General features: G+C 58.4%; 2 protein-coding genes across 3 annotated transcripts; both read right to left on the bottom strand.

The window, feature by feature from the left end:
• Positions 1–329: 329 nt before the first annotated feature.
• LOC104052828 (CMRF35-like molecule 7) lies at positions 330–2,329 on the bottom strand. Of its 2 annotated transcripts, XM_064466917.1 has the most exons (4): positions 2,138–2,329; positions 1,510–1,845; positions 975–1,062; positions 330–748 (listed from the first exon to the last, which is right to left on the bottom strand). In XM_064466917.1, the coding sequence occupies exons 1-4, from the start codon at positions 2,217–2,219 to the stop codon at positions 382–384; spliced, it is 873 nt and encodes a 290-aa protein (XP_064322987.1). In that variant the 5' UTR covers positions 2,220–2,329; the 3' UTR covers positions 330–381. The 2 variants fall into 2 exon arrangements, with proteins under 2 accessions (XP_064322987.1, XP_064322986.1); XM_064466916.1 differs by having other exon boundaries at positions 975–1,845.
• A 4,864-nt stretch (positions 2,330–7,193) lies between these two features.
• Positions 7,194–10,048, bottom strand: LOC104050089 (CMRF35-like molecule 3). Its single transcript, XM_064467417.1, has 5 exons — positions 9,792–10,048; positions 8,611–8,940; positions 8,219–8,351; positions 7,595–7,704; positions 7,194–7,258 (listed from the first exon to the last, which is right to left on the bottom strand). The coding sequence occupies exons 1-5, from the start codon at positions 9,832–9,834 to the stop codon at positions 7,194–7,196; spliced, it is 681 nt and encodes a 226-aa protein (XP_064323487.1). The 5' UTR covers positions 9,835–10,048.
• Between the last annotated feature and the right edge of the window lie 5,542 nt (positions 10,049–15,590).

Below are 15,590 nucleotides of genomic sequence, written 5' to 3'. Positions count from 1 at the left end.
GAAAATAACAGGACTAATGAGAAAAGGAGCCCACAGTGCAGCTGGGTGCCATGTGAGCTTTGCTTTCAGGCTGAGGGTGGAAAGTTGCTGTAGTGGGGGAGATAGTTGTGGAAGGAGACCTTTCCCCAGCTCTTGCTCGGCTGCAGGCAAGCTTGGAAATGTTTGGCTGGAGGTGGGGATTTGGTTTCATCAGGCAGGGCTAGCAGGGCTGACAGCTGTTCTCCTTGTGCCTGGCCTCAGTGGGGCTGTGGTGGAGCCGGTGCCCATGTGGCACCCTATGACCCCATGTTCCCCCAGCCATGCTGCAGGCAGACAGACAGACAGGCACCTGCAGGATACCCAGGCTTTATTGCAAAATTGTCTTCATTTGGCAGCTCCAGCTCAGCAGATGTAGGCTCTCTGCACCCCAAACTCTCCCCCCTCCAACTCAGGGGCTGCCAGGAGGGGCGAAGGTTTCACAGGAGGAGGAGGACCCAGTGCCAAGCAGCTCCCGGTGCGGGGTGGCCGTGAGGGTTGGTGCAGTGCCGGCAGGGTCGGGGGAAAGGGCGCAGGAGGGTGTCCCTGTGGCTCTGGGGTGAGGGGGCCACCCGGTGCCCTGGTGCTGTCTGCCTCCTTGAGGAGCTGCAGGTGTTCCTGGTCGTGGTTCCTGCGCCGGCATCTCACCCAGGCGGCCCCGCACACCAGGACCAGTGCCACAGATAACTTCGCACCAAGGAAGAGCAGCAGGTGGGTGATGCCAAGCTGGGACCTGGGCAGGAGAAAGGAGATGATGCTAGAGCTTGAGCAGGGTCTGGGCAACGAGGATGGGGACTGGGGCACTTGCATGCCTGCCAGCCACCCTGCTTGCCCGGGGATGCTCCTTTGGGTTGCCGCTACCAGGGGGATCCAGGGCTGGGGGGTGCATGCAGGGGAAAAGGTGTCTTAGGCCAGGGGATGCTGTTGGGGTCTTTCCCAGACCCCAAGCCCTAACTCACAGCACTGGAGGCTCCCCACAGCCCATGGGGCACAGGGTGTTGGTGGCCAGTGGGCTCACATTGCTGCCCTCGCTTGTGGTTGAAACAGCTGTGAAGAAAACAGAAAGAGTCCGAGCAAAGTGGAGACCCCCACACCCCGTCCTGCCCCCTTCTCGGGGGGTCTTTGCCCCAAGACTTTGGCTGTGGAGGTGCAGAAGGTGGAGATGGGTGTCCCCAGGCAATGCACTGGGCACTGGGGAGGAGGAAGAAGGAAAAGGGGGCTTTAACTGGGAGGGACTGGAAACCCCAAAGGATGGGCTTGTGGAAGCAGAGACCCTGAACGGGAGCTCTGCACGAAGCTCCCTACAGCCTCCTCCGTCCCTCATCCACATCTGCACTGGGGCGGCCCCCAGTGGCTCTCGGTGCCTGCAAAGACCTTGTTCCCGCTTTGACAACCCCTGTGTCCCCCTGCCTGGGGAGGCCCTGTCCCCAGAGCTCTGTCCCAAGTGACAGGCTCCACCACATGCCCCCTGCTTCGCTCCCAGCCTGGCTTTACCTGCAGAGACCATCACCTCGGTGTTGTGCCCCAGGCTGAACCACAGGCTCCTCCTCACCCTACACGAGTACCAGCCTGCGTCCCCCGGCGTGACATGGCCCAGCGTCACCATGAATGAGCGTGCGATGTGGTTGTCCCTGATGGACACCCTGCCCTGTGTCATCGTCCCCTCCGAGCCGTTGGTTTGGGCAATGTAGGTGAAGCAAAACCAGAGGAACTTCGGGCGGCACCAATACTTGGGGTAGAGCTCGTAGCCCTGCTCGTAGCTGCAGGACACAGCCAGTGAGCTGCCCTGCTCGGCCGTCACCTGCACGGGTCCCGTCACCGCCCAGCCACCTGAGGGGGACAGGGAGAGGTGCTGCAAGCACGTACCAGCATCGCCTCGGGAGACCGGGAGGGAGCTGAGCCTGGGGTGCTTGGGGCAACCTTGTCCCGAGGGAGGCTATGTTTGGGTACCCACAGAATCACAGTGATTCTGATTCTGTAACCATCCACTGACCACAAGAAAAGGACAGTATCAGCTGGGCTCTTGCCGTGACCGCAGTAGACTTCCTGGGCTGGCTCCATCCCAGCCTCTCTGCAGCAATGCCAGAGCCTGCGGGGTGGGAACCACCTGACCGAGTCTCACCTGGGAAAAGAGTCCAAACCAGGAAAATCCTCATTTTCCAGCTTCTCATTCCTGAGGTGGATTTTTCCCTGTGGTTACTCATGAAGCACCCTGTGGGACACAGCCAGGTTCACACACACACAGGCGTCCCAAGAGTTTCCCGAGGCTCCTTCTCCCGTCGCTTGCTTGGGCAGTGTGTACCCGAGACCCTGGCCGTCTTTTTTAAAGGCGGTTATTTCCTCCCCTTCACCCAGGACCATGACTCACCCTGGTGGTGTCTCATGGGAGGGATTCTCTGCTTTTGCTCTGAAACAGCTGCTGGGTCCTAGAAAAATTCCAAAATGCAGCAGGTTCCTTCTCCGTGATGCCCATCCCAGTGGGGAACGCAGCCCCTTCCCTGTGCACAGAGCCCAAAGGGCTTCAGGGGACTTTGCAGGGGGGCCAGGCCAGAGTGGGGAGCTGGGGACCAGCACAGAGCAAATGGAGGTCAGCCCCTGTGGATGGACCAGTTGGGGCCACCGGGATGCTCTCCTGGTTGTAATGGACTGGGATGACGGATGGGGATGATGGACAGCCATCCCTGCTGCACTGTTGCTCCCCGGCTCCCAAGCCAGCTGCCAGTGCGAGCGGGGATGCTTTTGTTTGTTTTCTCAAGCAGAAGTGTCTCATTTCCCCCCAAAACCGCCTTTTTTGGCACACCCATGATTTTGTGTGGCAATGCTGTTTTTCTCCCAAAATTAAATGTTTCTACTGAAAGTTTCATAAACCCAAACACAAAAAGCAAAGCCACTTCCCTGGCAGCTGCCTTGCCCACGGCTTTCTTCCTCAATGCTCCTTGGAAAGAGCAGAAAGCTCAAACCCCAGAGGCTGAGGCTTCTCCTTCCCCCCATCCTGTCCCCTCCCTGTCCCCCTGCCATGGCAAGAGGAAGCTCTGGATTTTCCATCTGATCATCAAGTAACCCCATTCATTCCCAGCAAACCGGCTGAGTCAAGTCTCTGCAAATACCAGCAAGACGTAAAGCCAAGAAATGGCTGGAGGTTACAAGCATGCTTACAGCTCATAAGCCTTCCTGGAAAGGGTGGGCAGCCAGGGCTGCAGCCGCTTCCCCTGCTGCTCTTGCCTTCCTTGCTTTGAGTGTCGGTTCCCATTGCCCCCTCCTGATGTAGTGCCAGCAGTACCGGGGTGCCCCAGGGACCCCCAGAAGGGATGACAGCAGCCAAGCAGCTCTGTGGCTGCACCAGGTTCCTTGTCCCCTCCAGACAGAGCCCTCCCCCCAGAGGAATTTCTTTATTGGATTTATCTGAACCCAAAGCAATGTTTGCTGCTAAGCCAGGAAAACACCCCGCTCCTCAGCCGGTGCAGGAATCAGGGGTGTGGGTTCTTGCCAGCTGAGAGGTGTGGGTCAATCTGCCAAAGCAGGGGCAGGGTGTTCTCAGGGCCCCACGGGCTGGGGGACGGTGCCAGCATGGCCTCGGGCTCCAGCTTCATGGGTAGAGGCTGTCACACCGCTGAGACACCACAGTGATGGGACAGCATCTGTAATGCCTTCTGCAACAATCCTTTGCCTCCTCTACCGCAGCAAGGACATCCCCAGGGGTGATCACAAGGGCATCCCTGGGGGTGGCCCCACAGGGACCCTCTGCCCACAAGGGGTGCTCCACTAGGACAAGTAGAAAACCTCTTCTCCCAGGCAACGCTGGCCAGGCATCCCCGTCACACCCTCCCAACACAGGGTGTTTGTGTAGATACCATCATCCTTCAGCTCAGGGTCCCGCTCCGTGTCACTGCAGCCACCCTGGCAAGGGGACAGCATGTCCCCACAGCCCTGGGGCACAGCTGGGCGGTGTGGGGGGCTGCCCAGGGTGGGCAACCGCTCTGTATGGCCCCTACCCCCGCTGCCTGCTCTGCCTGCGCTGCCCGCATTGCCCTCGCTGCCCGCAGCAGGGGCTCTCACCTCTACCAGCGCCAGCTCGTTGCCATAGACGGGGCCGTGGTCCAGCTCCATGGCAGTGCCCGGCTCGCAGGGGCAGCGGGGTCTTTGGTGCAAGAGGGCAGCGTGCCAGAAAGAAGAGACACGGGGTGAGGTTTTCTGTCTCACTGGGAGCGGGGAGATCCCCACAGCCCCATGCACAGGGTGGGTTTGTCCCCCAGGTCCTGGGATGGGCACTGGGGTGTGTGTGGGATGGGATGTTTACGGGTACCATTACCTTTCCCCCTCCTGCACCGGGTGCAGAGGAGCCTGGTGGAGCTGGCAGCAGCCAGGAGGGAGAGCAGGGCCGTGCTGAGCACCAGGGCGCTGAGGGATGGTCCCCTGGGGCTCTAGGTGAGGGAAGAGAAGCGGGGCTGCTTCTCTCGCTCACAAGGCTGGGACTTTGCTTTTTCAGTGCCCTGTGAGCCAGTGCCCTCCCACAGCCCCTCTGCAGCCAGCTGCAGGGTGGGACACGAAGTGGGGACTACAGCCTGGGACCCCACTGCATCACCCCCAAAGGTGCAAGCCACCTTGTACAGGGGCACCCACTGCTGCCCGTGGTGGTGAGAGCCATTGCCCTTCCCCGTGCCCACCCAGTGCCCCAGGCTCACACCACGTCGCTGGTGGAGAGAATGCTCCGTTGCGGCGGTAGAGATCCAGCAGAGCTGCCGGGGCAGCTGATACAGCTGCATAAAAGGAGGTCCTCATGGGAACTGGCGGCTGGAGGTGACTGTGGATCCCCCATGTCTCCTCTGGCAGCAGGCGAACGCTTGCTCGTCCCCTCCAGCACATGCCCCTGCCCCATCGGCATCCCTGTGGGATGTGCCTTGCATGCACCTGCCTGCCCAGCTGCACCCCTGATTCTCTGGGCTGTGTCTCCCCAGTCTGAGACATTTCTCCACCCGCTGTGAACCAGAGGTTTTCCCAAGGGCAGGGGGTGTTGTGTCTACCCCTTTTCCTGGTCTAAAAATTCAGCTTTATGTCATCTGGCTGCCAGAGGTGAGTTTGGCAGGCACTCCCTGGCCTCAGCGCTGGGGCTCAGCGTTAGTGCTCACTGTCATGTGCAATGGGCGGCTCCACCGTCCTGCCCGCGCCGTGATGGGTGCCAGGAGCCCCAAAACCAGCCTGGGGCTGGACCCTGCATTGGGCTCCAGCACACTCTGCCTGCACCTGCAAGCATCCCCAGGAGACAGCAACCTGTCACCCCTCCCAACTTCTGCCACTGGTTTATACTGGGTCCCATGGGCCTCTTCCATCACCACTGCCTCCTCCCTGGCCACTGATGGGAAGCAAGTGCCGATGGTGTTTGCTGGGACAGAGTGCTTGGGATAATGTGGGGTGTGGGGCTTCTTCCTCCTCCTCCTCCTCTGGCTTTTTTATCCCAGGTATGACTATGCTGGGGTTCAGAGGAAAATTGGGAGCACGGCTGCATTGCTGGAGCTGGTCCAGGCAGCGGCTCTCCCTGTGCTCCTGCTCCCCATTTGGCACCGGAGCTTCTTGCTTGGGTTGCCCTCGGGAGCAAGCAGCACCCGGAGGAGCTCCCCTGGCCTGTGACAGGCAGGGATGGAGCTGAGCTTCCCCCCAGCTTGAGCTCCAGCTTGGACACCCGCTGCCCAGGCTGCCATCACAGGGCTGTCTGCAGGCCCTTCATGCAGCACTGCCCCACTTCTTTTTCCCTCCATCCTTTTGGTTTTTCTTCCTCTTTCTAAAACTCTTGAGTAGATTTCCATTTTGCGGTAGGGTGATTCTGTGTGGGTAGATGGTGAGACCTGTCCAAACCTGCTTTTCCTTGTGCAGGTGCCCCACCCAGGATATGCAGCTGAAACCCTGACAGCTGTGTGGGAGACTGGGGTGGGGGGAGCAGGATGGGACTCCCTGCAGCCAGGGTCCCCCAGGATCCCTCCTCCACCCCACCCTGCCCTTCAGCTCCTTCGCTCTGTGCAAAGACCCAGAGGGAAGGAAACAATGCACCAAGTAAAAATGAAGAAGCAGAAGTCTGAGGGCTGTGTGGGAACAGGGTGACCACACTGGCCACAGCAGCACCTCCTTCCCGAGGCACCTCGGAGACACTGGGGCCGGGTAGGGGAAGGAGGTCACGTCTCTGAGCACATGCTGACGTCCCCTTCCTCCTCATATGCTCCTCATTGCTGAGAACAAGAACTGCGGAAGCGTTGCATCCCCTGGTTCCCCACAGCTGGGAGTGGGGATGCTGGACCTGATATCCCTGACTGGGGGTTATTTTAAACACATCCCAAATATCCCAATCTCATTTCATTTAATAACCTCATGGCAGGGTGGGGACAAACAGCGCTGCTGGCCTGGTGGCAGGTGCATCCCACTGCAGGGCTCTGTAGCACAGGGGTCCCTGGTCTTGTGCAGTATGGAGGGGATGGGGGTTGCTTCTGCGGGGGACAAGGAATCTCATTGGGACAGGCAGTGAGAGATGAGGAAGCAGTGGGGAAACATGCCCTGGAGAGTGGGAGAGCTGCAGGGGAGGGCTGTTCCCAACATGGGGCTTTCTGGCAGCGAGGGGCCAAATGTGGAGCCGCTCAGTGGGTGTTCATGTAGATCGGCTGCAGTTCAGGAGCTCTGGAAACAGAAACTTCGACTCCCTTTTTAAAGTCCTGAAATGGGGGAGAAATGTGAAGATTTGTGGCACTTTGCAGGTCTGCCCATGCTAGAGCCCTAAAAGTTTGTTCCTGTTCCTACAGGGTTTGATAGCTGCTGCCTGGGATGGCTGTTAAAGGGAGGGGAAAGGCTGGTGTGGGGGAAGGAGTGTGACCCTGAAGCAGGGCAGCTTCTCCTCGCTGCACCCCAAAGTGGGGCAGCTCCTCCTCGCTGTGGGATTGGGAGCAAGGACCACCCATGGGGTAACTTGCTGAGTGCTCAGGGAGCTGCCCCAGCCACTTTACCTGCCACGTGGCCGGGCTATTCTCATAGTCATCCTCGGGCGAGCTGAGCTCCCACTCCCTGTTCACATAGACGTTATTGGAATCTGCTTCTCGCTCCCAGCTTGCAGTGACCTGGAGGGGATGAGGTGTGTTGAGGACAAGTGGGGTTCCAGGCAGTGGCTCCCTTTTTAGTGGAGCCATCACAAGACCCCCATCTCACTGCCCTCCCACCTGCAGTACCTGGAGGTCCTTGTCCCTCTTCCACCCCACAGCCCGGGCTGCTGGGGGAAGAGCAAAAGAAAAGGGGTCAGACCAACATGGAGCTCCCGTTGCTGAAGGGGAGCACTTTGGGGGTTCCTGAGCCCTTCTCCATGGGTGTCCTATCAGTTCCTGTGCAACCTCAGGTCTGGCCTGACTTTGCCAAGAGCCCCTGGGTTGGGGTCCTGGGAAAGGCTCCAGCCCCTTTGACCCCAAGCCCTGCTCACCCCTGGGGTGGGAGTGGGAGGGCAGCATCTGGTGTGCTGGGCTGGGGGGACAGCTGCTGGGGAGCAGCATGGGGACCCCCACAGCCACTTCACAGAGGAGAGCCACAGCTTGGGCCCCCAGATCACTGGTACCTCCGCTCCTCTGCAGCAATGATCTTCTCATCCTGCAGTGGATGATGATGCCCAAAAGCAGCACCAGCACAGTGGAGGGTGTCAGGATCATGACGAGCAGGGTTGGGGTGCTAGGAGGGGAGAAAAGGGTGTTACTGCCCTTCTGCACTGGCCCCTCTGCAGCCCTGTGCCCCAGGGAGGGCTTTCATGCCTGTGTTTAGCACAGCCCTGGGAACATGAGACTACATGAGCTTGAAAGGATATTCCAAGGACTTCTAGGTTTACTGGCCAGGGATCCATGTGCATGTACACAAAAAGTCTGTTCAACTTGGCCTGAGCAGCTGTATAGACTCATCCCCCACCTCCATGAACAAGTGCCCAGGCACGGCACACACCTGCCTGGGGTGTCGGGGTCCCCAGCAGTCCTGTGGAAGCTGGGAAAAGACCCTGGAAGCCCCAACCACTGCAGCCATATGGCATGCAGGGATACAGCAGCCCCCTTAGCATCACATTTTGCTTTCTCCAGATACACCCCGCTGGCCCCAAAGCCCTGTGGGCAGGATGGAGCTGGATGCTGCATCTTCAGGCTGCCTGGTCCGTGCGCTGGGGACGGTCCCTCTGCTCCCCAGTGGCCCTGGCACTCACCTAGCCTGCAGATTTCTGGCTTTCAGTGTGGCCGTGGTGTTTTCCAGCTCCAGGGGAGTCCATGGGAAGGTGGGAGCAGATGTGGCCTCTTCCCTCTGTGTCATGTGGAGGTCATAGTGTGTTGTATTGGGCACTGTGGTGTAAACAGATGGGAAGCAAAGCGCCGTGGTGAGGTTGGTGACTGGGGGCTTTGGAGCTGGGGAACACCCAGGCATGGTCCCAGGGGGGCTGCGTGCACCACAGGAGTGAGGTGGGGGATGGCCAAAGGCAGCTGGGAGGGAGTTTTCTTCCCACCCTGGCTCTTCTTGTCCTCCCTCCCAATCCTCCCCACTCTCCATTCCCTCTGCCCCTCCAGCCTCCATCAAAGCAGAACAGCCGTGCCAGGCACTTACCTGGGAGAACAGACACCTTGACGAGGACCATGGGGTCATACCAGGCTACCTGGATCCCGCACCAGTACTGATCCCCATCCTCCATTCTCAGGTTCTCCATGGTTACCACAAACATGCGCCGAGTGGGGTCATCTCGCAGGGACACCCTGTCCCTCTGCACCTCAACCCTGGGGGCCGTGGTCTGAACGAGGATGGAGCAGGACAACCAGCTGATGCCCCTGCACCAGTACTTACTGGCGTTCACAAGCTCCGGCTCGTACTCGCAGGGTACCTTCACAGAGCCCCCCAGGAAGCCGCTCACCTCCCTGGGGCCCTGCAGAGCCCAGCATCCTGCAGGGACAGAGACTGTGCCAGCCTTCGGGCAAGCACACACCTTCTGCCAGTCCCCAGCCTGCTGCCCATCCCGCTGCCACATGAGTCGCTTCGTGCTGCCCCCAGAAAACCTCTCCCGTAGCGAGCGGGGCTGCAGCCCCGTGGTCCTGCCCCGAGGAGGGCTGCCAGGAGCTGTGCAGGGGTGAGCATTGGAGGTGCACTGGGTTCAAGGTGGGGGAGCCTGTGTGGGACCAGGGGCCGAGAAGGGAGGTAGGGCGCGGGGGGAACGGCTCAGTCTCTCTTTGCCTCCCCACAAAAATCCACTTCTGCTTCTGCCAGTGGGCTCTTCTGAGATGAGATGCCCCTCCAGCCCTGGGCAGAGCAGTCCCACCCCAGGCTCTCCCAGGGTCAGGTTTAAAAGACTGGAAGAAATGTCAAATATCGCACCACTTTTCCGCAGCACCCCCAGGAGCTTCACCTCTGCCATACCCCAAAGCCAAACCCCCCGGCACGCTGCCGCACACCCCAAAGCGTTCAGGTTTCTGTTAAAGCCATCGCTGCTGGCAAGTGCAAGGTAGCAAGCCCACCCTGTCTGCCCTGCCCACCCGGCATGGCAGGGTCACAGGATTTGCAGGCTCCCTACAGCCTCCCACAGGGTGGTTTTAGGGATCTGTGTGTTGGAAAAGCTTGCCACCCTCTGCATGAGATTGAAATAATTAATCAGCTCTTGGCAGAGGGGAAAGTAGGGAAGAAATATATCCGTGAGGCATTCCCATCACTGCTGGATGAAGATGTGGATTTTGGAAGGTTGGCACAGCCCCGGTGAGCCCTTACCTGCTCCCACCAACACAAGAAGATCCCTCTCTCACCTGGGAGGAGAATCCAGGTCCAGACCAGGAGCCTTTCCCCCATCCTGCTCACCGGGCAGCTGCAGACTCAACTCTCACCCCCCGGAGCTACATGTTCCCGGCAGCGGCCATGCCGAAGGCGCCCTTCACCACCACAGTTCCGCTCCTCGGCTTCCTGCCCTGGCACCGCTCCCCCCAGGGCGCGAGTGCCACCTCACTTCTCTAGCTCGGGGCAACGCGTACGGCTGCTGCCCTGGGCCAGGGAGACCCGCACCAACCGCTGCTTTCTGAACTTGTGCAGCCCAAGTCGTAACTGCACCCTTCCCAGCAGCTCCAGCTGCCAGGGAGACGAGGAGGGGGATGGCTTAGGCAAAGACCTTGACAGGCTAAACTCAGCCTTCACTTTCTGTTTAAGAGTTTCAGGGCTGATGTAAAATTAAGCTCAGCTATTCAAAGGGGAAAACCTGTTGCTAAAGAGGAGACATATGCTGAGGTTGGCCAAATTGCTACGGGCCAGCGGCCTGCGCTCTGCTCCTGCTGGTACCTGTGTGCTGGGCTGCTCTGGGCTGTGTGCGTGAGAGGCAGCAGCTGGAGGAGCCGGGGTTTACTTTCCATCTGCCCCAGAGTCTGTGTGGCCCAGAGCCAGTCCTGGTGTGACTGGGAGTGTGGAGGCCAGGGTGGGAGATCTGGTCCCCACCAAGGTGTCACGCGCCGCCTCTCCCGGTGATGGTATACCGCCGATGGTACACGAGAGCTGCTGAGACAGCAGCGCTGAGCTGCAGGATATGGCAGAGGGTCGAGCTCTTCAAAACACAGACAAAAAGGTGTTCAGCCCACCCAGGAACCGGGGAGGCAGGCACCAAGTTACCCTGCAAGGGTTTTTTCATGCGGCCTGGAGAGGTGATGTGCTGGCATCCCTGCCACTGCCGGGCAAAGCACAGTGGGCCCTTCCCACCTTTCCCTTGGGGCAGGAGGAGGATTGGGAGAAGCAGCTCAGAGGTGGAGGCTCCGGCTGGAATATGCACGGTGAAGGCACCTACAAAGGCATTTGCTGGCTGGGGATTCTGAGGGCAGCTTGGTTACCCAAATGCAACCAGAGGTAGTTCTTAAAAAAGCCACTTCAGTAGAGAGGCTGGGGGAATTTTTCAAGCCGCAACCGTACTATCACCATCAGATAAGAGGTATCATTTCCCCTTCCCTTTCTCTCTTTCAGGTTTGGTTTCTGGGCAGGACCCCAGGGCAGGGGCTGGGACAGTCCGGAGCCAGTTGCTCCCTGTCACCGCAGCCCCCAGGACCGTGTTACCCTCCAGAGAGTTCCTGACTCTGTTGCAGTGGCCAAAGGCAGGTCTCCTTCCTGCCCCCGAGGGCACTGCAGAGATTTGCAGCTGCCCAGCACCGATGCTGCAACTCCCACGATTTTACCCCTGTTGGGCCAAGGGGCCCTGGCTGCAGCAGGGATGTGGCTGGGGGGTGTCGATGAGGGGTTTGCAAAGGGGACGGCTCCTGCTTAGAACCTCAGCCCCAAACCACCTGGGCAGCCTGTGGTGCTCCTGGAGTGGAAGAACAAGATGGGAGCAGGCAGGAAGGAGCCCCAGAGCGCTGCTGTGAGAGGTTCTGTCACACAAGGGACTGTGGTATTTATCCCAATTAAATAGTGTCAGTTTGAAAGAGATGAAACTGAAAGCAAGTGCAGCAATTCAGACAGAAACCACTTCAGCAGGGCGTGGTGCGGAGTCGCAGCACCTCGTCCCCTGCAGAAACAGAGAGCGCCCTGTGCAGAGCCTGCCCGACACCCTCCAGCCGGGGCACAGGCGTGGATGCTGGGGTCCTGCAGACACCCTGGCAGGGAATGAATAAACACAGCTGCCTGTGGAGGAGGCTGCAGCAGAGGGCAGGGAAAGGCACCAGGCTCTGTGCCAGCGTCTCCGTGGGGTGGCTGTGGCTGGGAAGACACTGCCCTCCCTGCCACGGGCAGGGCAAGGGGGTCATGATGGGCAGAGCCGGGTCCTCTTTGCCAGGGCTGGGTCCTGCCCTGCTCTTGCACCAAGACCTCCTTTCCTCTCTCCGTATCTCCACCTGGATGTGTTCTTGTGCCCCCTGCTCTACGTGTACCTGCTCAAGCAGCGGGTTGGATGAAATGATCTCCAGAGGTCCCTTCCAACCCCCACCATTCTGTGATTCTTTCAGCAGCAAGTGGCTTGGGAAACACAAGGCAAGGCTATTCTGTAAGAGAAGAAGCATTGCTGAAACACTTCTCAGGAGTCCCAGTGATGCATCCCGACAGGAACAAATCAGTTCATCTTTGTGTCTCAGCCACACTTAGTGCTGGAGCAAGCACTCGGGTGCGGCTCAGTAGCCATGTCAGTGAGCAAAGCAGCCCTGGCAGCGGCAGAGCGATGGCTGGTGATGGGAACACGGCTGCAGGAGAGGAGCTGACACCTGTGCTCCTGCAGCCCCTGCCCAGCGCCTGCCTGTGGGCAGCCATTCCCAGCCCCAGCCCAGCAGCGACGGGACATGGAGCGACACGATCGGATGCTGCATTTGCCCCCGCTCTGGTGAGATTCTGGGTCAGGGTTTAGTCTCTGGTGGTGGCCTTAACAAAGAGGCTCAAAGCCCCCATGGGACAGGCAGCAACTGAATCAATCAGTGTGTACACCCCTCAGTGCAGGGCCTCACACCAGCAGGTCCTCCCCTGCTCCCATCCCACCTTACTACTTGCTGCCACAGCTGAGCCTTTCCAGAGTCCTCCTCTGCCCTGGGCTTCAATGACATTTCCAACCCCTGATTCTGTTATTTAATCTAGGACCTTTGAAAAATAATCCGGGTGTTTCAGGCTGTGCTTTCATAGGCAGCTTTAGCAACTTTGAGGAAATTGTCTTTAGGAGATAAGGCTGAATACGGTAATTGCTAACGCAGCTCCTTTAGTGCTGGCTGATTGAGCATGCACTGTCTGATCTCTCCTTTTGCTGCCATCTCCGATAACCAAGATAAACCCAGATCATTCCCAGATCTACTGACTTAGCAAAGCTACTAAGAGAAATCCTTGCAGACTTTGTGATGGTGGAGGATTTACTCCGGGCTGTGCCTTTGGCTGGACTCCTCAGCCAGAAAGGGTTAAGGCAGGGGTTAGTTATCACAGTGGAATTAAGAAAGCAAAATTCAACAGATTCAAAGGATGAAATTCTGGCTCCTCCCTAGTTCATAGGGAAGGAATGAGTTTGGCAGGTCCCAGGTCTCCCCCAAAAAGTGTTGTAAGGGCAGATCAGGGACATATTACAGCAGGTTATTGGTGTTGGGCAGCGGACAATGAGCAGGACCGGGCAAGGGGGACAGTGGAGTAGAAACTCCTGAGCTGGCAGTAAATCCTCCACTGCTACAGCTGTACTTCTTCCCAAGGCAAATAGACAAGTAATTAAGCTATCAGGCACACAGTCTACCAGCACACCAGATCAAACAATGGGTCTAAATTGCAAGTTTATTTGAAATCATTCCTGCCATTTGCAGGTCGTTGCCTCTGATTTCATTGCTCGGCACTGAGGTCATCTGGTCAGGGTTTGCTGCGGGCTATAAACTGCTCTCTGGCTCCCAGAAACCTCTGCTGGGGTCTGGGGGAGGCTGGGAGAGCGACTGGTTTGCTTTGAATGGTGGGGAAAGATATTTATTGGTGTGTGAGGGGAGGAGGGTGATGCAGGTGTCAGGCTGCAGGGCTCCCATCAAGCTACTGATAACACTTATCTGTGTTGGGTCCAGACCCCAGAGCCATAAAGTGTTATAAAGCCCTTGGAGCCATGCCAGGTTGTGCCAGTGCCTGTGTTTTGCCAGCAATCTGTGTTGTCTCATTAGGCTGCATTACACTTGGCAATATCATGATAGGTAGGAAACCTGCCGACCTCCTGAGCACTGTTAAACCCACAGGGCTAAATGTGTCTCTGGTGTAACGCCAGTGCCTGCAGTAGGAAAGAAGAACTTGGCCTTACAAGGCTTTCCTTCCTCCCAGCCAGGCTCTCGCTCAGCAGCAGCTCCTTGCCGCTTTCCTCTGCAACTCAGAAAAGGGAGACAAATATTGCTGGAGTTGAGGTGGGTCAGAGGATGCCCTCAGAGCCCCTCCTGCAGCAGGGGGGTGCCAGGAGTCCCCTTCCAGAGGTAAGTAGGGCTGGAGTCTTGGACCCAGTGGTGTATTGGGGGCTTCCTCTCCTCCTCAATGAGGGCTAAGTTCATCCCACCCCCGGGAGAGGTTTGTCTGAGCACCAGCACAGCTTGGGTGCCCAGGGTGGAGCCGCAGGGTGCCTGTGGTAGGTCTGGGTCTCTGGGGTCTGTGTGACCCAGCAGGCAGCTCGGACTGGGGCAGTACCCCTGCTCTGCATGGGTGCTGGGGCAGGGGAAGGCTGAGCACACACCTGAGACATGTTAGCATGAGGTCTCCATCCTCAAGGGGCTGATATGGCACTGGAACACCCATGAGAAGGCTTTTTGCCAAGTTCTTGGTGTATTTAAGCGGACAGAGTTGCCATGGCTTCATTGAAGTCCCCCTGAGTTTTGCTGTTCTCATCTTCCTGACCCTACCTGGTGTGGGGTATGTGCGCTATGTTGAACCATGATGCTGGCCTCACCACTGATAAATTATCCACTCATGATACTGTTTATTTTTGTGCTGTTGATCATCTTCCAGTGCTTGAGACCAACGGATTGGTCTGCCTGCAGGGTGGTCTGTGTCGGACCTGCATTTAGCTTCTTGGCCTCTGGGTTGTTTTTCATCTTTTCTGGCTGTTGTTGCCAAGACTGATCATATGACCCGGCAGAACCATCTCTGCTGTCAGAAGCAATAATGGGCAGATATAATTAGCAACGTCAGGCCCAGGCAGTCAAACAGCAATCGGACGGGTGCAGATGGTTCTTGGAAACATAGTCTGTTCCTCTGGCTTGGGGCCGTCTGCTGATCTGGAAGGGGGGAACCGGAGAGTCTCTCTTAAATAAACTTCTCAGTAAAGATTAATTTATTTCCAGTCTAATTGACAGAACTAGATTGCTCTGAAGGGAGTTGTAAATAAAAGGATCTCAATGAGATATTGACTGTCACCTCCGTGTTTAGGCACAGATTTCTCCTGTTTCTAAATATGTTTTGTTTTTCGCTCCAAGCAGGCTCCTGCCTGGGCTCTGTGGATGCAGTGGGTTTCCAAAGGGAGCTGCCGGGGTAGCTAGGCTCAGGCTGGCACCAGTTTCATAAAGAAGCTGAAATGGCCTGCTTAGCACAAGCTGCTGCCTCTTCCTGGGGTGACACAGGGCTAACCCTGGTGTCCACACAGGTCCACACTGCCCGTGGATGCCCAACACCTGTATGGGCTGACAGCTGTGGGGGTGTCAGCCAGAGTAGTCCTGGTGCAGGCGTGGGGCTCCCCAAGGTGGGTGCCAACGATCTGGGGGTGAAGCAGGGCTCAAGTAGCGTGGCGGATCCAGCTTTGCACTCTCAGCTTGGTGACTGATCGGAGACGGTAGCGTGAAACCTCTCTGCCCAGGGCTGCCTTCCAACCCCGCCTGCTCCTGCCCCGGGGGCGCCTCCCGCAGCGGAGGGAGGAAGGGCAGCATTTACCGGTAGAGAGGGCAGGGAGCCCCGGGCGCTTTGCAGAGCCGGTCTTGGGCGGGGCGGCGGGGGGGGGGGGGGGGAGGTGGAGCGGTGGGGGGGCTCTGTCACGGCGGACGGAGATGAGATGGGGGGTGGGGCTGGAGAGGGACCAGCAGTTCTGTGGAAACTGCCGCGGGTCCTGCCTGCGCGGAGGGGAGCTCCCACAGCCTCCCCTCCCCCGGGCGGGACCGGCCCCCCTC

Source organism: Phalacrocorax carbo, chromosome 16 (genome assembly GCF_963921805.1).
Source record: "Phalacrocorax carbo chromosome 16, bPhaCar2.1, whole genome shotgun sequence".
In the NCBI taxonomy this organism is placed as follows: Eukaryota; Metazoa; Chordata; class Aves; order Suliformes; family Phalacrocoracidae; genus Phalacrocorax; species Phalacrocorax carbo.
Note: the sequence above shows the minus strand (reverse complement) of the source record. Positions and strands in the feature narration are given on the sequence as shown.